The sequence below is a fragment of the Dermacentor albipictus genome, chromosome 2 (genome assembly GCF_038994185.2).
Source record: "Dermacentor albipictus isolate Rhodes 1998 colony chromosome 2, USDA_Dalb.pri_finalv2, whole genome shotgun sequence".
Classification (NCBI taxonomy): Eukaryota; Metazoa; Arthropoda; class Arachnida; order Ixodida; family Ixodidae; genus Dermacentor; species Dermacentor albipictus.
Window position 1 is genome coordinate 88,559,374 of NC_091822.1, and position 20,936 is coordinate 88,580,309.

At 45.1% G+C, this 20,936-nt stretch overlaps 1 protein-coding gene across 3 annotated transcripts in view; it reads left to right on the plus strand.

Annotated features, from left to right (window-relative positions):
* Window positions 1-645: 645 nt before the first annotated feature.
* Window positions 646-20,936, plus strand: part of LOC135900949 (uncharacterized) — a 31,662-nt gene continuing 11,371 nt past the window's right edge. For 2 of the 3 annotated variants that reach the window (XM_065430575.1, XM_065430577.1), the window contains exons 1-4: window positions 646-877; window positions 5,443-5,669; window positions 12,022-12,374; window positions 20,570-20,740. In XM_065430575.1, the coding sequence (XP_065286647.1) occupies window positions 765-877; window positions 5,443-5,669; window positions 12,022-12,374; window positions 20,570-20,740 (864 nt within the window). In that variant the 5' untranslated portion in view covers window positions 646-764. The remainder of the gene's footprint in view (window positions 878-5,442; window positions 5,670-12,021; window positions 12,375-20,569; window positions 20,741-20,936) is intronic. The other variant, XM_065430576.1, reaches the window with a different exon arrangement.

Below are 20,936 nucleotides of genomic sequence, written 5' to 3' on the forward strand. Positions count from 1 at the left end.
CCCTTTTCTTCTTTCCCAGCACACGGTAGAAAACTGGAAATATTCTCTGTTTAGCCTAGGCGTCGTGCCGTTCTTTGACAATCACTTCATAATCTAGCGTAGGCTTGGCACGGCCAGCAAGCTGCCGATGCGCGAAAGTGACGTAGAATGAAGGTCTAGCACTATTTCATAGCAAACATATCTTGGCTGCTAACACTGTACTCATGTCAGTGTGCTCCCGATTCAAGACACAACGAAGACTCGTTAAGTCGGAATACATCGAATGAAAATTATTGTGTTGACTGAGCTCTTCGTTATTCTCAAGACGAAATCAAAAACCTACTAATGCGCTAGAAAGACCCGTTTTCGGTCACAGAATCTCCTATCACGTGTCATCCGGCTTTATTTTGTTTAATTAGTATAGAAAAAGAAGTTGCCTGCAATTTTTTTTCGTTTTCTTTTGTTTCTGTCTGGACAGAGCAACCACAAGCGATACCGTGCTGGCTCGGTTGGTGGTGGTAACAACTTTATCGAGATTCTTTTCAGTTATGTTCTGGCAGGCCCGAGTCCTAGGATGGCCCCTCACGAGGAGCGACCCTTTCGGCCCAGGCAACGAGGGCTTCTTGTACTTTTACTTTTTACTTGTACTTTTTTTTTCTTGTGCTGGCTCGGTTACTACCATGTTGGGTGTGTCTGCCATTCGTGGCTGAAGCAGAAGAAGAAGGAGAAGAAGAAGTACTTTTGTCCGGCCGGTTGTTGTGAATCGTGGCAGAGGAACAACAAGAATGCAGGCAGGCATGGGTAGCGAAAGCCAGTTGGAGGACAAGGTCCACATGGAAGGACACATTGCCGACCAGGGGCGGCGTATTCTCAGGGAGCATCGGTTTCCGCCATCCTGGTGAGTTCAGTGTACTATAACCCGTTGCCACTCTCTGACACCTCGTCAGAGTGAGAGAGAAACCAATGGAAATACAGCGAAGTTAAGAAGAGTATACCGAGAGTTGGTTACTCTTTACTGATTCAGGCGAGAAGCGTAGCAAAGATGAGTGAAACGAAGAAAAATAATGCACTAAAACCCGTGCGATGAAATCTATGTTCATCGAAGGTTTATAATAATGTAAGTTAAGGGCCATATAACTAAATGCGATATGCTTGCAATGGACGTCATGAAACACGTAGTAGTATTCAGTGTTTATGTATACATCAATATAGGTCATGGCTTTATTGTTGTGCGATCATTATAATTATGCACCACGCCCTTCACAAGCTAAGCGCTAATGCAGAGATCAGTACGTAAAAAATAATGCGGATCCCACGAACTGTGGGAATCGATGTACGTTAAGCTTTCCCGGCTGTTTGTTTTGATTGGCGATAATTAGCGGAGATGTTGACCGCAAATGTTTCATTTATTCTGTGTTGAGTGCAATACGAGAGCGGTGAGTTGATTGTAAATGCTACCTTGCGTGCACCACTACTGGTTGTCTTCGTAGCACACAGAACACACAGCGAGACGTGCTTGTTTGCTTGAGGCATTGTTGTGCGCCATTGTTCATAACCTACGAAAAGGTTGCTATTGTCATTGCCTCACCCTGCACATCGCATGGAAGAAGTGGTAAATTTTACTTGAGTTATGGAACTGTAGGCGCCAGAACCACAATCGGATTATAGGGCTCACTATACTGGCATACTACAGATTAATTAAATGCGAAGCATCTCTTGGCGAACATTTGTAACTTTGACAGTATCTATGAAGACGCATACGTCTTGGTGCTCTCATGCTCTTTTCGTTAACTTAGTATGTACCAAAATCGGAATAGTATGACAAGAGTGTATGACAGCCTAGTTCATTGCTAATGACATGAATATCATGATATGTTTGTCATGTCGGTCACGAAACAGCCGCCTACGCCTTGGTGCTCACATGGTCGTTTCGTTAATTTTGTATGTACCAAAATTGGCACAATATGACAAGAGTCTATGACGAACATAAATGATAGGTCATGACATGAATGTCACGACATATGTGTCATGTAGGTCATGAAACAGCCGCCTACGCCTTGGTGCTCTCATGGTCGTTTCGTTAATTTCGTATGTACTAAAATTGGCGCAGTATGACAAGACTGTATGGAGAACATATATGATACGTCACTACATGAATGTCATGACATACGTGCCATGTAAGTCATGAAATAGCCGCCAACGTCTTGGTGCTCTCGTGCTTGTTTCGTTAACTTGGTAGGCACCCCGCACACTGCTTCGCGTAACACCGATTCCCACAACGCGTGGGATCTGCCGGATTTTTTTCATACGCTGGGAATATTTAACGAACACCGAATGCACGAGCGTTTCTGTATTTCACCGCCGTTTAAATGTGGCTGCCGTCGCCGGAATCGAACCCGCGACCTCAAGCAATGCCATAGTCGCATAGCTACCACGGCGGGCACAGAAGTGCTGAGTGGTTTTTCGCTCTTGACGGGTAAGGAACCCGTCTCATGCAGGAATTCGAAACATGCGGGAGCACGGTGTCGCGCAGTAGTCGACGGCCGCTCGCGATCACCACAGCACGGAGGTCTCGATATTTCCGCAGCATACGTTTTCGCATATGTGCTCTTTGCCTTCCTGTCGATATATTTTGAACGTAACTGCAATCGCTAGGCGTAGCAGGCGCAGGCTCAGTGCAGTACCTGGCAGTCCTGACAAATCGAAATAAGCGTGGCCACGCATGCACTAACATGCTTTGTTTAAATTAATAGGTGCGTCATCCGAGCGCAGCCTTCTAGATAGCATCCGGAAAGCCATGAGCTGCTTGATAAAAAAATATTGTGGCTCCGAAGCCGAAGATACAGATAGCTTCGACTAAGTGATAATGTGGCGAAACAGAAATAGGCGTTCGCATGCAGTAGGGCGCCATCTTTCCTGTCTAGATTGCCACAGGACGCTTCGTGCAGAGTACAGCGTACATAAGCTGCTCCCTCTCGTTAACTTTAGTTTAAGGCCGCGTTCTTTAGATAGATTGATCCAGCATGCACTAAGGCGCGGGCCGGTCAACACTCCATGCCTCTCTAGCTTTGCAGTTGGCTTAATTCGGGAGACATTGTAGTACAGCGAATCATCGTTTGGTCCCTGTCTGTGCCTTGTGCGCCTCTGTCTATCCTTTCTATGCTTTTTCTCTTTTGCTCCGCTGCCCCATCTACGGCGCCTCCATAGAGGGCGCGATCCTCGCTATAATTTTCAACGTGCACGGAGCAAAGGCGACCTGGTCGTCACCCGTGTTCCTTACCAGGGGACAGTGGCCACCTTCCCTAGGCAGTTAAATGTGCAGCAGCAGCAAGGCCAGCCAACTAGGCACATTTGCTTCGCTAACAAACAAGCTGTCTCTACCTAGAGGTGCCTGCACTAGTCCGCGTGAACGCGCTTTAGAGCGTGTGCCATTGGCCACACTCTGAAGGAGTACGGTTGGACCACGCCTCCGGCGCTTGTTTCTTGACGTGACCATAACCGGGAAGGCCGGCGACGCTTTATCGAAAAACCGCATTTCGCGCCAAGGATCATCGCCGGTGAATTCTAGGCGCTATAGTTAGCATAACTGGCATATGAATGAAAACATCTTCGACGGAAGTTCGTCTGGTTGGGAACACGAGTTGTAGAAATTATTAACTCCAACCAATAACCACCGTGCTCGCCACTCTGCAGAAGAATGGCTACACACGCCGCTTTATTTGACGCGTTTCCCGCTGTCAGGATCAGAGGACAGGCAGGCCAGCCATCACGGAAACAACAAAACGCGCTCGCGTTGTGCTTCCATACGTGAGGGGCACCAGCGAAGCACTGGCACGCATCCTACGAAAGTACGACATCTGCGTATCCCACAAACCCGTTTCTACAATCGGCCGCTTCGTACCACGGCACAAAGACCGCGTCCCCAGAGAAAAACAACCAGGTGTAATCTACAAAATCTTGTGCTCCATGTGCCCAGCTTCGTACATCGGCCGAACAAAAAACCTCCCCTAGTGGATGAGGCAACACAAGAACGACGTCCGACTGTTGAACTCGGAAGGCAACCCCCTCGCCGAGCACTGCGAGTGCGCCGACCACAGAATCGTTTTCGAGGAAGGGAGCGTCTTGGCCGTGGAACACAATCCGTTTTAGAGACGGCACGTCGAGTTTTGGCACATCCGGCTCACAAAGGCGACAATGAATAGGACGCCTAACGCTTCCCTCTGCGTAGGTTAGTGGACTGCGCCACGTGCCAACAAAGGGAGACCGTGGCCCACATTTTACTCACCCCTGAAGAAGGGACCGAGCTGGCACCGAAACGTTGGGTTTCATATAAATTATTGGTTGGCGATAATAATTTTTTCACAACTGGCATAACCTCAGAGATCCGGGATCGTGCCTCCCGATAATGGTGTTGAGGCTGACAGTGCGAGTAATCTGAAGTGCAATATGTGAAATGCGCTATAGACGGAAGCAAGGAGAGGCACTTAGGTGAAAAAGCAGTGACAGTGAAGCCAAATGATGATGACGAGAGGGACGGTGAACCTTGCACGTGCTTGCGACGAACACCGAATACTGTTATATATTCCATGGCTTTGCTATAGAATTCAGGCCCCTCTAGATCCGGTGAAATTTCATATAATTTCAGTTCAGTTATTGTACTCTCAGGGCCGAAACATTACAGGAGGGAGTGGTTACAACGCAAACGCTATAATAAAAAAAGTGAGAAAATGAATGAGAAAGAACACAAGAACACAAACACTGAAACGAATAAGGCAGACACTGTAAAAGGATAGCACTCGTAAAAATAAAAAGAAGGTGGAACAACAGAGAAGAAAAAGTTCGCTTAAAAACTCATCTGGTAATTTTATCAGTGTGCGTCACTTGTTCATCTCCACGTAGGTCAGTGTCATTATCAATGTTAGGGAACTGTATCCAACCAGTATAAAACCCTTATCAACCTGATCGGTCGTTCGCTTATTATGTTCGATAGTGAACATAATAAGAATACTACAGAACGAGGATACCACTTCTAAGGGAAGGTTGTCAAGGTAATATGCAGTCGATATGTACTGGTCGATCTAGGTTCGCGCGTCACTTCACATTTATTAGTGTGCATTTCCAGCATAAAGTTTTACACAGATCAGGAACAGCATCAAGATCGAATGGTAATATAGAGTTATCATTAGGAGTCGTGATTTCTCGAACTATTACGTAGTCATTGAAGGGGAGATAGCATGATCACGCGTGACATTCTGGGAACGATCTAGAAAAAAAAAATTTGCCACGCGAGTAGATTGAAATCGAAGCTTAGTAACAGTGTCTTATACTTTTAATACATTCTTGAAAGCAAGGTGAAAGGCAAGGACACTGGATTTGACATTGTGCCAGAGTTCCGCACACAGAGCAGTCATCTTTGTGCCTTCTACATTATCACTGTTCCATTTTGGCCTTTCTCTCCTTGAGGCGGGTGGCGTGGCTGGCCCAATTCTGCCATGGCTTTACCGTCACGGTCGACAACGTGATGCGCAAACAGCTGGAGGCGGATTCGCGCTACGGACCCGCCATCGCCGAGGCTGTTGTTGACATCAAGGAAGTGGGCGGCATCATGGGAGTCGTGATCGGAAGCATTCTCGTGCAGGCGGCTGGGCGCATCATGGGACTCCACGTCTACGGCGTAGGCACCATCCTCGGTACGCCTCAGGCTTGCTGTGTAGCCTGCACCACGCTATATTTTACTGCCACTTACATTCGCTACGAAGGTCGCTTTGTGGGGAGGAGCCTTTTCGGCACGACTTCGCCAACTATAGCATAGGCACGTAAATTTTGTCGGCTTCTCGTATCCGATGCACTTTGAAAACGCCGAGAACACGGTTCCTCAGCTCAAGATGAATTCCCAGTGACACAGATTGACGAGTTTTGCTGTACAAGTAAACCTCAAGGGCCCCGTAGGGGGACATATCATGAAGGGTGGTAGTCGTAATTGGCAGTACAGATTATACATTAAGAATTGCCAAAGAGCGATTGAACCTTTTTGAATGTTGCATCAAGGTGTTATGGCGCTGGCTGATCGGAAAGGTAACTGCGTGACGCCAGCCATCCGTGCTGTCGGTAGTAATCGGAAAGAAAGTTCGACACTGCTGTCTTACCTATTGTCTATACGTCTTGTACTCTTGCTCGCTAAAACGCATGAGTCGTGATTGTCGCGGGCATTCTGGCTGGCTGAAGCACATATAGATCAGGTTGCTTTATTGGAGTGTATCATATGAATATCAACAGTGGTTGGCCTTGCAGCGTTAAATAGGTTCCCGTACAGAAAAAAAAACACACGTGCATGCACGCACACACAAACACACACGCACAATCACGCGCGCACGCACGCGTGCACACACGCACACACGTACGTTCACATGCGTATGGACAAGAATGGCACCGAGAGCGGCGCTGCTGCGCCGCATGTGAAGCAAAATTCTATTAGCGGGTGGTACCCCTCTCCCACTTCTCGTTCGCATCGCATTGATTGCTCAGAAATTCGGGAATATGATTACCTATAATAAAGAAGGAAGAAAGGGGACGCCAAAGACTTGAAAAATTAAAGACCGATCAGCTTACTGTCTGTTGCCTACAAAGTATTTACTAAGGTAATTGCAAATAGAATGAGGAACACCTTAGACTTCCTTCACCCAAAGGACCCGGCAGGATTCCGTAAAGGCTACTCAACAATAGACCATATTCACACTATCAATCAGGTGATAGAGAAATGTGCCGAATCCAACATTTATATCTAGCATTCATTGATTACGAGAAAGCGTTTGATTCAGTCGCAACCTCAGCAGTCATGGAGGCATTATGGAATCAGGGTGTAGACGAGCCGTATGTAAAAATACTAAAATATCTATAGCGGCTCCAGAGCCAGCGTAGTCCTCCATAAAGAAAGCAACAAAATCCGTCAAATCAAAAGGCGCCAGGCAGGGAGGTACGATCTATCCAATGCTATTCACAGCGTGTTTACAGGAGGCATTCAGAGACCTGTATTGGGAAAAATTACCTTACTAACGTGTGATTCGCTGATGATATTTTATTTATTTATTTATTTACAGCATACTGCAGGCCGTGTGGCCCAACCAGGAGGGGCATGGTAACAAATAAAAGTACATGTATAAAAAGCAGAATTGCAAAAATATGAAATTCAAGAAATGAAATATAACACGAAACAGCAATGTTAGTTAGGAAATATTAATAATATGAGTTTGGATTGACTCAGGTGAGTTGAGGTGATGGAAAGGGATGAGGTTCCATTCTTCTATGGTTTGAGGAAAGAATGAAAATTTAAAGAGGTTTGTCCTGGCAACGTAAGGGGAGAGAGCGAGGGGGTGAGAATGACGGGTTTTCCTGGATGCGGAAAGTGTTATGTATGGACTAGGATCTAAAGAAAATTTACGGTTTATCAAGGAGTAGAGGAACTGCAGGCGTATTATTTTTCTCCTCGTTTGAAGGGTGTGAAAGCCATTTGTACGCAGTAATTCAGAAACAGACTCTTCTCGGCCGTATTTGGAAAAAATAAAACGTATGGCTCTTCTCTGTATCCTTTCAAGGGCGTAAATGTTGGTTTTTGTAAACGGGTCCCAAATAACGCACGAGTATTCCAATTTGGGTCGAATAAATGTGGTGTAGGCTAAGGATTTCACTTCATGGGATGCATGTTTCAGCTTATGGCGAAGTAGACATAGCTTTCTGAAAGCAGCGGAGGCGGTAGCAGCAATATGGCTATTCCAATTTAGGTTGTTAGTAATTGTAATTCCAAGATACTTGTACTCGCTCACTTCCGCCAAGGGATCTTGGCCAATAGAATAAGAAAATTTTAGGGGTAGTTTTTTGTTTGTTATACGTAGAAGCACAGATTTATCTGAGTTAAGTTTCATTCCCCACTTGTTGCTCCACTCAAGAATGTTGTTTAAGGCTAAATGAAGAGATAGTTGATCATGAACTGTATTAATATCGTTAAAAATGACACAATCGTCTGCGAACAGACGAATATTGACAGGGGCCTCTATTACATCTACTATGTCGTTACAGTAAATAAGAAATAGTAGCGGGCCAAGGACGCTGCCTTGAGGCACGCCAGAGGTTACAGAAAGAGAATCGGACTGCTGCCCATCAATCACTACGTACTGTGTGCGACGCGTCAAGTAAGCTGAGACCCAGGACAGGATGAAGGCAGGAAGACCAAGGAATTCTAATTTACAAATTAATTTGTCGTGAGGAACTACATCAAATGCTTTTTGAAAATCCAAAAATATCACATCCACTTGGCCAGCCTTGTCAAGGACAGAAGCAAACGAGTGAATGACTGTGCTTAATTGGGTGAATGTCGAGAGCCCCTTCCTGAAGCCATGTTGGAAAGGAGATAAAATGTTACGCTTGTTTAAGAAATCCTTAATGTAGTCAGCAACAATGTGTTCAATTAATTTACAAGAAGAGGATAATATGGAAATCGGACGGTAATTTAGGACTGAGCTTGGGTCACCTTTTTTTAATATAGGGACAACACGTGCTACTTTCCAATCGAGTGGAAGTACCGCGGAATGTAGAGACGCCTGAAAGATTACTACAAGGAATTTACTTAAATGTTCCGCATAACGCCGAAGGAAGGTGTTGGGAATGCCGTCTGGACCAACAGATGATTTTACTTTTAACCGGAGGAGCATGTTAAGTACACCTTTATGAGAAATGTTAACGTCAGAAGAGCAGGATGGTGAAGTTTGGAAAGAGGGTGCAGTTGGTGGTGAGAAGACACTGTGGAAGTGGTCATTTAAAAGGTTTGCAACAGCCTTGGGATCAGTTATTGGAATGTTATCATGGATAATGTTCGTTATGGATTTATTCCGTTCCTTAATAAAGTTCCAGAACTTCTGGGGATCGTCCTTAATAAAATTTGGTAAAGTATTGCTGAAATAAAAATTCTTTGCTTCTGCAATGGCCTCTGAAAGGGTGACACGAACACTGGTTAAATTGTCAGTAGCTGGGCCTTTCTTTCTTAGGCGTTTGGCCTTACGTTTTAATTGAATAGTGCGTCTATTCATCCATGGTGTATGTTTAGCAGGCTTTTTAAGTTTGTTAGGTATAAATTGATCAATGCAGAATAAACACATTGCTTTAAACTTTTCCCAAAGCTGCAGAACGTCATTCTGGCGAAATTCAGAAAGACAAGAGGCTAGATAATCTGTTATCCGCACATCATCAGCCTGCGCAAAATTTTTCACAAAGTAGTTTCAGAAAAAGTTTTTTCACAAAAAGTTTCACAAAGTTTGCTTAGTAACTCAGGGGAGCAACTGCAATACATGCTCACTGAACTGGAGAGGCAAAGCAGACGGGTGGGTCTAAAAATTAATCTGCAGAAAACTAACTTAATGTTTAACAGTCTCGGGAAGAGAACAGCAGTTTACGATAGGTAGCGAGGCACTGGAAATGGTAAGAGAATACATCTACTTAGGGCAGGTAGTGACTGCGGATCCGGATCATGAGACTGAAATAATCAGAAGAATAAGAATGGGCTGGGGTGCGTTTGGCTGGTATTCTCAGATCATGAACAGCAGATTGACATTATCCCTCAAGAGAAAAGTGTATAACAGGGGTGTCTTACCAGTACTCACGTACGGGGCAGAAACCTTGAGGCTTACGAAAAGGGTTCTGCTGAAATTGAGGACGACGCAACGAGCTATGGAAAGAGGAATGATAGGTGTAACGTCGAGGGATAAGAAAAGAGCAGATTAGGTGAGGGAACAAACGCGAGTTAATGACGTCTTAGTTGAAATCAAGAAAAAGGCATGGGCATCGGCAGGACATGTAATGAGGAGGGAAGATAACCGATGGTCATTAAGGGTCACGGACTGGTTTTCAGGGGAAAGGAAGCGTATCAGGGGGCGGAAGAAAGTTATGTGGGTGGATGAGATTAAGAAGTTTTCAGGGATAACATAGGCACAATTAGTACATGACCAGGGTAGTTGAAGAAGTATGGGAGAGGCGTTTGCCCTGCAGTGGACGTAACCAGGCTGATGATGATGATGATGACGATGAATATGTTCGAGCAACATGTGGGCGTTGAAGGTAGAAGGCAGTATTTATTTTTTATTATAGGCGGTTACCTTTATTAAAATAAGATTAACTCCACCAGTTTTCCATCCAGTCGTTAGCCTTGCCGTAAACAACGATCTTCGAGAAAAAAATACACGGAATTAGGCAATCGTTTCTGCATAGCGTCGAACAATAATATTTCGTAGTCATCAGGATCCGCATATGTATTCGTGTTGAGATTTAAATGCAAGGAAACGAGCCAAAGCAGGAATTAAAGACAACTTTTTACAGGCAAAAAACTGCTGCGCTTGACGTTCCACGAGAACTTGAGACAGTAAACACACCATGAAAGAAAGCAATAAAATACTGTACGACGTTTTCTAAATCGGTGATTATTGCTTCGTTATTTGATAGCTCTTTCAAGTGGGTCTTCATATGGCTCATTACCTTTCTCCTATTTGGGTCATGTTTTAAGAAAAAGATTGGTTAAATCGCGTGAAAGCAATGGCCCTTTGACTCAAGCATATCATGGTGCACACTACCTTGTAATTTTTGTATATAGCCAGAGCGGGCGTTATTCTTGCTTTCTCGTTGTTTGAAATTTAGCCTTTATGTGGATGAATTCAGCATTACTTGAGGGTATATTGCATATATATATATATATATATATATATATATATATATATATATATATATATATATATATATATATATATATATATATATATATATATATATATATATATATAATTGTGCGCTCAATCGGAATGTACGTATACAGGCATTGTCGGCACGTGTTACTAAACGTTTCAAATTGTATAAACACATACACATTTTCATCACATCCGCTAAGAAAGCTTCCGTATGCTCTATCATGGCGTGTTTAGCTATGGAGTAATTTTTGAACGTGAGTGAGGAGCTGTGTTTAATTTTAGTTGCTTTGCTTAGTGAAATCATCCGCATTGTTTACAATCCGCTGATTATATAAGTTTTGTTCAGTTATTACAATGCGTTCAGTGAAGTTACGGTTGACAAAAAACAAATAAAGAAGCTTATCTCCACAGATGAGTCATCGGTATAATGGTAGAGCTACCAAATAGGTGTGAAAATCACAATGTTACAGTGATACCTTGTGCGTGTGCAAATAATCGTCAATACATCATCTGTACCTTTTCAGTAACCATGAAAACCTTCAAGCGTTTCTGCTAGAGATTCACCTGCATGGTGTAGCTAGAACTCACTTGGTCTTTGCTGTTAAGAAAGCATTGTGCTAGAATCTAAAAGCTAAGGCTAAGTGGCAGAACTAAAAGTAAAAGAAAAATGTATGCAGACGAGTTTTCGTAGTGACGACACAAAGTAGTGAAATTAGGGCTGATATGAGTGCAGTAGGCGATATGAAATTTCTCAAGAGATATAAGCAACTTCCCTGTATAATATAACCTGGTCAACGACACCATAGCTACTAAATTCATAATTTGAACGAGTGACACGTACCATCGCCTACAAAATTTTGGATCATGCTGTCGTATACGGTGCAGATGATAGACGCGCAGGCACTTTCCTCGGCCCTGCAATTCGCGTACGTGACTTTGACGAACAAAACCAAGCGAGCAGCTCTCGTCTTTTCTGCCGGTGGACTTTTTCCGCAACGACAATTGCTCGGGCTGTTCGCGCCGCCCGAGCCTGCGTCAGCAGTTGAGGCCAAAATGAAATGCTGAAACGGCTAAATCATACCGCACGCTGTTTCTTTACATCTATCAGGTCAGTTTATACTCCCAGATAGGATACGAGAACCGCGTTATACTTTCCCCCGTCTATATATGTAGGCCTTCACATTGTCGCTATTTCGAAAAGGACGTTTTCACCACTACTCGTTCCGGCGGCCCCTGCTAAATGCATTTCATCGAATCGCGTTAGCTCGTCGAGGGGGGCTCCACGTATACGCTCAACCGGGAACGGCTGTTCTCTCAGGTGTGCGCCCCTTCGACGCAGGCACGCTGGCGACCGTGCTGTCACCACAGCTGCCCGCGCTGCCCGCGCTGCCGACGTGGTTCCTGATTTGCGCGTTCCAGGCCGTGTCGGGCGTGTTCATCGCCGTGGGCAACATGAGCGCCCACGTCTACCTGACCGAGGTGGCGCCCGACGAAGACCGTGGCGCGGTGGTGGGCATCCAGCACTGCTTCTACCTGGCCGGTCGCCTGGTCGCCGTCGTGTTCCCGCACAGGCTGCCCTGGCAGTGGTTCGCCGTCATCTCGCTGCTGCCGTACGTGTGGCTGGTGATCGTCACTGGACTCATCGTCGAGTCGCCGCGCTGGTTGCTGCAGGTGAGCCGGCTGCTGCGCAGATTTGACGCTGCGCCATGATGCGGTTCCGCATTACTCGCGCGATACCGCATTTACTTGCGTAATGATCGCATCCGCCGCTGTTGCCGTCGAAAATTGGAATTTTCCGTTTCCTCCAATTATCATCGAACTCTCGAAAATTCCTGTGGCTAAAAACGTCTGCTTCTTGAGATGTCAGTGTTCGGACTGATTCTCAAACAATAAAGCCGTAATTCTCTCATTTACCTGTTTAGCGGCTAACTTCGGCTTCTGTCTACAAACAAAGGGCATTTTCAGTTCCTACTTGTGTAGAACCTGTGCGTATAAGACAAAGGCAAGTGCTGCTTGGAAGGGACATCTTGAGCTTAATGTGGCTGGTGTAAAAAAACTCGGATTTACAGCAAATTTTAGTTTCTCTCTTTCGCGACGAGAGTGTTTCACAGAGAAAATTTCCCCGCTTAATCATTGCTCTAGCTTCGCATAAATTGTTCGCTACAGAAGGACGAGCTCTAAAGGAGTAAATAATGTGCTGAAGCGTTTACGTCTGTATCTAAATTATTCCACTGGTGTGGCATACATATTTTTACCGACATCGCTAGAAATACTTCATTCTCACATTTATCCCTTCACCGATCATGGGGGTATTACGCATTATTAACAAACACGTCAAAACTTGCATTCACATATTTGCTTTCGTAATTTAACAAGCAGAAACTTTGCCGGCATTAAGGGAAAATGGGCGGAGACACACTTCCGAGTGTTAGCCAGTGCCGCTAGCAGCCGTGGCGACCGATGTGCAACGTCCTTAGAACCCGAAGCGTTACGCGGTGCTTGGCCTAAGGAGCGGTAGCCACGTGTCTAAGAAACCATAGAATGCTACGTCATGGCATCAAGGCTGCTAAAGTTTAGCGGCGTTGGGTAACACTCCCAGTGCTGCTTATCTAGTACACCCCTCACGAATACACAAATAGAATGTGTGGAAAGATGATATCGCTCCCATACATCTGTGATGGAGCACCGCGTGCTTAATGCAGACGATGCGACTACAGCTCCCACCTACGGCCATTTTGCCTCTCACTCTGATTTTATTTCATTGCGATAATAACTGCGGAGCACTAGAGACGGGTTCACGCAGTCGCCAGCATGTTATTACCATGGCCGTCACAAAGCGTGCGTGATTAGCATGCGATGCGGTGGAACCATACAGTGTCATACGAAGATTGCGAGAGAAAAATCGGGCCCTAGTTTTCACGGGAGCTGCGAGTATTGCGGTTTAGCTAGCGAGCGCGCAATCATGGGTAGTACATTCATTTACCTAAACGTGGCCTTTGTGGCTTCAAACGGCGTTGCGACTGCGGAAATTGTTGACCCTGTACAAATGAATATTGACAATGATTTACCAATAATACACATGTTCTCGCACAATAATTACTTTGCTGCTTTTCGAAAACTATTATTGTTTAACAATTTAGTAAGACAAAACGTAATAAATCACATCACGAGGACGTGTCAAGCATGACGGCTGTGCCGCTCAGCCAACTTCTGCATCGGCGGAAATTGTAGACGGTAAATGGGTGTAAGACACGAAGCTTTGGCTACAGCTCCAGAGGACACGTGTGATCTCTCTCATATATTCGAGCTTATCGCAATGCATTTCAATCCGACCGAACTTTCCTCCACTCAATTATATCATAATCAGTGTGTTTTACTCTGTTCTCCCAGTAACATTGAAGCAGCGGCTTGTCATGTTTCGGACTCGGTAAGGGTCCTCGGTGTGGTCACTATCTGGTCGTTTATTTTCTGCGCAGCCGCTCGTGGGTGTGCTCAGTTGCGGTCAACTCGTTCTTGCTGCGCGCAATTAAGGCTTGGAACGTCCATCGTCTGTACCTTTTTAAGCTTGTAGGAAATATGTATTGTCGCTGGTTACTTGCTTACTGCGTGGACCATCACAAGGGGTTCAGCTTCGAACATTGGTGTGCTGTCGGTACAGTAGCCAGTCACGGTTCGGAGCGTTGATTCCATTTATTTTCGATACGTAGTCGACATAGCCGTGTATACTTATGTGTGAGTTTGGGTAGATGTGTGTAGATAACGTGCGAGAAACTCATTGACTTTGCCATGAAGCGGCACTACTCCTTTGTCACTGTGTAATGAGCGGCACTCCCTCTTGTTGATGTTCTGGGGTTGAAGTCGTTGCGCGTGAAGTAATGCGTGACGTAATGATGCAAAAGTGCGTCATTACACGTTACGTAGTGACTGCGGTGTTGCCTTTTTAAGTATTTTCGAGTTCACAATACGCGTAGGGCCTGCCGAAGGGCCTGCCACTGACGGCTGCCTGGCCTTGCTGTAAGGGCACTAGGGAAGGAGACAGCCGTCCACCGCATATTTCTTCATCTCTCCTGATGCGTGTCATGTTTGATTCACGTTTACAGAGTGAAATAACGAAGCGCGCCACCTGTGTGTGGTGACCGAAGCTTCAAGGCATGTTTAAGAACAGTTGTGCGGTGGGTACTTAGACATTTGAAAAACATCGCTGGCGACGTGGTTTTACTGATTCCTCGCAAGGCCTCATTTGTGTTAGCGACGGGAGAAATGGATCTTAGAAGGGTGATGCTTTGGGTTAGCTGGTTTGCCATTTTAGAATGTGTGGTACACCACGAAATGGATCTCTGCTGTTCTGCGGGAAACTTCTTGTACCCATGCTTTGTTTATGCCGTCTTCGTCTTTGTTGCAATTGGTGATGTTTAAACGTATAAGCGACGAAGTTGATCACGACGTACTCTTGTTATAGTTCGGTTCGTCCACCGTGCAGCATGTGGGTTAAAGACATTTCGTGTGGGTTCAGAACGCCGCTTGATGCTTGAACCGTTTGCCGCCTCTTTACCGTTGTGATAGCTAAGGTTCATGATTGCACGAGTGCATCGCGTAGTAGGCTATAGAGTGCTGCGGTCTGCAAGCACTGACTTTTGGGGGGATTTTATGCCACTCGTTAAATTGTTCCGTCACTGTCACGCAGTTCATGTTCTTGGAGCTATGTTTATGCGCGGCTTCGCGAACGGTGAGCTGTTGCTTCACGGATAACGATTCTTCATTTTCACGGGGAACTATTCTAGAGTGTGAGGTTCTCGCTTCCCGTCATTTGTGACGCAATTACATCATGCTGTGTTTTATTAGATTAAGTACAGGAAAGTGCTCTTTTAACAGCCTTATTCTTGTAGCCTGAGTACATCTTCCACGTGGGGTTACTTAGAAAATATTTTAAAAAGAGGTAGCCGCAGGCGAGGATTCGCTGTCAGCTGTAAGAAAAAATTCGCTCTATGTTTCCAAAGTCATTAAATTTTGCTGCTGTCTGAGCAGACATATCACACAGAGTGCTTTGTTTGGTTTCAGAGCCGAGTGCCTTTCTCGCGTGCATTTTGGAGGCACTTTATTTTTTACCCGTCGTCTCCTGCGGTATGTCGCACCGTGACGGCGACTTCATAGCGTCACGTCACCGGTGCACGTGCAATGACCCTGGTTGGCAAAACACAGCCGCCGCTGGCACAGCCGTTGTTGTAGCTTTTCTCATTACGCTTTATCTGCCGTCACCGTTCTAAATTTCAAGGTAATCTATACTAATCTAGACTGTGAATACGCATAATCGCTACGAATCGCAGCATGTCAGCCTGTTAAGGTGGCCAAATTGAAATGGGTCAAGCGTTTCAACGGGCTCGCTTGCCCGCGAGAAATTTGTAGGGAGTTCTATGCAACTTATTGATGCACGCTTCCGTCGCGTAAAGGTTTCGATACCGAGATTCTGCGCAAGAAGTCCTCTGTTGAAAGCCTGCCGTCGGACAATTTCGATAACTATTGTTTAATTATTCATAACGCTATACATTTTATTTGAAATTGACGAGTTTAGAAAGTCGTGAGGCTAATTGAAGCCAGAAGAACGAAGTTCAAGCAAATCCATGTATTAACCATAATCTCTAAGCTGGCTCAAGCACCACAAGCTTTCAGCACCCGCAGGATGGATGGATGGATGGATGTTATGAGCGTCCCATTTGGAACGGGGCGGTGGGTTGCGCCACCAAGCTCTTGCTACTATACTGCCTAATATTCTACCTAGGTTAAACAATAAAAAAGACAAAAAACACTATGAACTACCACGCCCAAATTTTCTTATCCCCTATTGCGAACTGTGCTTTTGTACGTCTCCGTCTTTTGTCGTTTCCCTACTTTTCTTCCACCAATCCTCCAGTCGCCTCTTACTAATGTCTATTGCGGACATGCTTGCTTTACCACTGCTCCCTCTGAACCCAAGGGCTTCAAGGCGGCCAGTGGTGCCTAAATCGACCGCTGGGTAGACGTCTTCACATTCTAATAAAGCATGCTCCATAGTTTCCCTAGCTTTACCACAGCAAGCACATGCTTCTTCTTCCTTCTTATATCTCGCCTTATAGGTGCGTGTTCTAAGGCATCGCGATCTCGCTTCGAAAAGTAATGAGCTTTCCTTTGAGTTATCATAAATGGTTTCTCTCCTGATTTCCTTTTTTCCTCTTAAGTAGTTACTCATGGCAGGTTTCTTTTCCATTGCCGCTACCCATGAGATTAATTCAGCCTCTCTGACTTTCTGCTTGACCTTCTTTGTTGCTGTGTTGTCCACCCTACAGGCCGCATACTTGCTGGTAAGCTTCCTATTCTTTTCCTGCACTGTGAATCAATGTTTTTCCTTTACAGATACCTGAACACTCTCCCAGCCCATTTACTTTCTTCCATATTCCTCAGCCGTTCTTCATACTCAATTTTACTGCGAGCTTCCCTCACTTCAAAACTAGACCAGCCCATATCACCCTGCACCGCTTCAATTGTAGTCTTCCCGTGAGCGCCCAATGCGAGGCGACCCACTGACCTTTGGTTCCCGTCGAGTCCTGATTGTACCCCTGATTTATAGCAAACAACCGCATTTCCAAAAGTAAGTCCTGCAACCATTACACCTTTCCACATACCTCGGAGGACCTCGTACCTATTGTATCCCCATAGCGCTCTGTGCTTCATTTCGCTTCCCCTTTACTGTTATCGTTTTTTCCTGTGTTTCCATATATCCATTGCCTTCGTTTATCCATATACCAAGGTATTTATATTCTGTTACGCGAGGTATTTCTTGGTCCTGTATCTCCACTGTCTGTTCACTGTTTTCATTGAATACCATAACACCTGATTTTCTAACACTAAATTTCAAACCTATATTGTTGCCTTCCTGTCCACAGATATTAACCAGACGTTGCAAATCACTTTGCTTGTTAGCTAGCAACACAATGTCCTCCGCATAAAATGAACCTGGGAGTTGCTGCTCTATTACTGGACCCGCCTGTCTGTATGAGAGATTAAACCCGATATTACTTTCTTCTAGCGCCCTCTCCATCCTCACCATGTACATCATAAACAAGAGCGGGGATAAAGGGCACCCCTGCCTCAGCCCCTTGTTGATATGAACTTTCTCTTCTCTCGTCATCCCTTCCCATTCAACGCAAACGGTATTTTCTAGGTAAATCTCTCTCAAAAGCTGTATACAATCGTTACCTAAGCCTTCCCCTTCAAGAATATCCCACAAAATGTTGCGGTCCACGTTGTCGTAGACTCCTGTAATGTCTAAAAAGGCCACACACAACGGTCTGCTTTCTGCTTTTGATATTTCAATACACTGAGTAAGAACAAACAAGGAATCATCCAAACGCCTACCTATTCTGAAGCCATTCTGAAGCTCTCCCAAAATGCCATTATTATCTGTCCATGCTTGAAGCTTTAATTTGATTGCCTGCATTGCTATCCTGTATATTACCGATGTAACGGTCAATGGTCTATACGAGGGAATTCTATATTTCTCCCCCTTTCCTTTATAAATTAAATTCATTCTACTTTGTCGCCAACTGTCTGGTATTCGTTTATCTTTTAAAGTTTTTTCCACTGCTTTCACCAGAGCGTCCTTACTTTTTGGTCCTAGTTCATTTATCAGCCTAACGGGAACCTAGTCTTGCCCTGTGGCTTTGCGCTTGGGAATTTTCTCTTCCGCGTTCTTCCAGTTTAAATTTGTCAGCACCAGCTGCATTTCCCCTTGGGTCTCTTTCATGCTCTTTTTTTCATAAAGTATAACCTCGTCATTGCCTTGGAAAGATTCGGCTGTTGCTTTTCGGATGCAATTTATTGCTGCTTCTCCTTCCAGTTTGTTTTCATCTTCGTCTAGGATATGTTGTTGTATTGTTGTTGACTTCCGGCCTAATAATTTTATGTGGTTCCAAAATATTCTAGGTGCGGCCTTCTTTTTCTCACGTATTTCTGACAACCAACGTTCACTTTCACCTTTTAATTTTGCTTGCACCAGTTTTTGAACCATAGACTTTTTCTCCCGGTATATTTCCCATTTACTAGTTACTTCATCCTGTGACAACTGCACCTTCTTTGCCTGCCTGTGCTCTTGAGATGCTTTCTGTCGTTCGGCGATTGCTTCTCGTATCTCCTTGTTCCACCAGCTTATCGGTTTCTTTTTTCCTTTCCAACGAGCATGTTGTTTCTCTTTCCGTATTTCTGTCGTTATTACACTTAGAAGCTAACCATATTCCCACTCTTTACTTGGCCATTTGCCAATTTCTTCCTCAACTCCAGTGACTGTATTTGCTATTTGTTTAGCGTTCAAATTTCGACTGGCCATTTTGCTCTCCTTGCTCTCTTTCCCAACTACATATCCCATTTTCAATATGATGCGTTTATGGTCACTCCCTATGCTGTTAAATCCTTCCTCATCGATGGCCATTTCTCTCAACTTATCATGAATTCCTTTTGTCATCAGACCGTAATCAATGGTCGATTGCCGGTTTCCCACTTCCCACGCGATCTGTCCTTCACACTTAGGCCCTGTATTCACGATCACGAGGTTATGTTGCTCACAAAGGTCCAGCATTGACTTCCCGTTATTGTCGGTATAGCCATCTAAATCCTGTATGTGGGCATTCATGTCACCTAATAGGACAATTTCAGCACCACTCCCGAAACCCTTAATATCAGCGCTTATGCATTCCACTAACTCTTTATTCTTCTCTGTGCAATTTTTTCCGGTCTACAAATACGCAACGCCCAGCCAAGTTTCTTTCCCACTCATTGTACCTGATATGCAAAGATGCTCTTGACACTGTGAATTTACTCTTTTTCATTTGGCTCCCTGATGGATGAGCGTTTCGACTCCCCCTCCCTTTCTTTCCGACCTAGTTCTGTTGCACCCTTCCCACACACAATTCTCAATAACTGGCGGCTCTTCTGAGTCTCTAAGGTGCGTTTCTGTAACCGTATACAACCCTATTTGTTCTCTGTTTAACTGCTCCTCAATCTCTGGCCACTTTTCCTTTCTTCGGCCACCCTGCATGTTTATGTAGCCTATTGCATGGCGAGCTCTTTTCCTTGTTTTCCTCCTTTTTCTATTATCGACGGTGATGCTCTTCTGATGTTCCCCTAGGGGACGTACTTCTTCATTACTATCTACTCTGACCTCCTGAGCGCCCGCGGGCCCCCTAAAAAAGCAACAGCGCGACCACCAAGTCGCCAGCCCACTTCTCGTGCTAACCTGTAATTGAAGTGGATTCCGTCTCGTTTAAAACCACCACAACTTCTCACTTCCCTGTTTACTGCGACAACCTCAAATATACTAGCGCTCCGGCGCAGATACTAGCGCCAGAGCGCCCTCCAGTAATTATTTTATGAAACTCCATCACCTCCGAGTCATGCTGTCTTTCCGGACAGACCAGTTACCGCAATACTGGAAGATGCATTGCAATATGACAACCGTTTTGTAGCATTTATATATCGCTGCACGAAAGCTTTGCGTTTAATGTGGTTCCAAAATGTGCATTGGATCAGTGCAATTTTGTCGATAAATTTCAATAAAGTACGTGCACGACCTCACTTTTCCGGTGCTTTCTATGGCTTAATTAACCGTTTGCATCAAGCGGATGTAGTACGAAATGTTCCCCTTGTTTAGCTCACACTAAAGGTCTCTACGTAATTTTGCTCCCACGGCGCTCACTAACGTCCGCAAAAAAAAACTTGTTGCACATTGGTGTTACACTTGACCCCTCCTCCAACTTTTCTATCAAACACGGTAACTTAAACAGTAACAAACTCCACCACCTGTACATTATTGAATTGATGGGCGCATCACCTGGACGCAGGTCAACCGCCCGACGGACGCCCAGCGCGCCTACGAGGTCTTGGGCATCGCGCTGTCAGGCGACGAGTGCGCCATCTTGGCCATCCGCACACAGCGCCTGCAAACACCGCTCAGGGCCGTGGTCTGCTTCATATTCGTCTACTGGATGCGGATGCTTGGCGGACCCATGGGCGTAAGATGACGTCCGATTCGGATTGCGTCTGTTTTAATGTGAACCATTGTTTGCTTCATAAAACTAAGGAAATGCATAGAATGAACTGGACTGTGCCAAAGGAAGATGTGTCCACTCAGAGAGTACTGGCTAATGGGGCAAAATCTCTTTAGTTTGGGTCAGCTGAGGCGTACACGAGGGCTGCTGACTGCGTTCA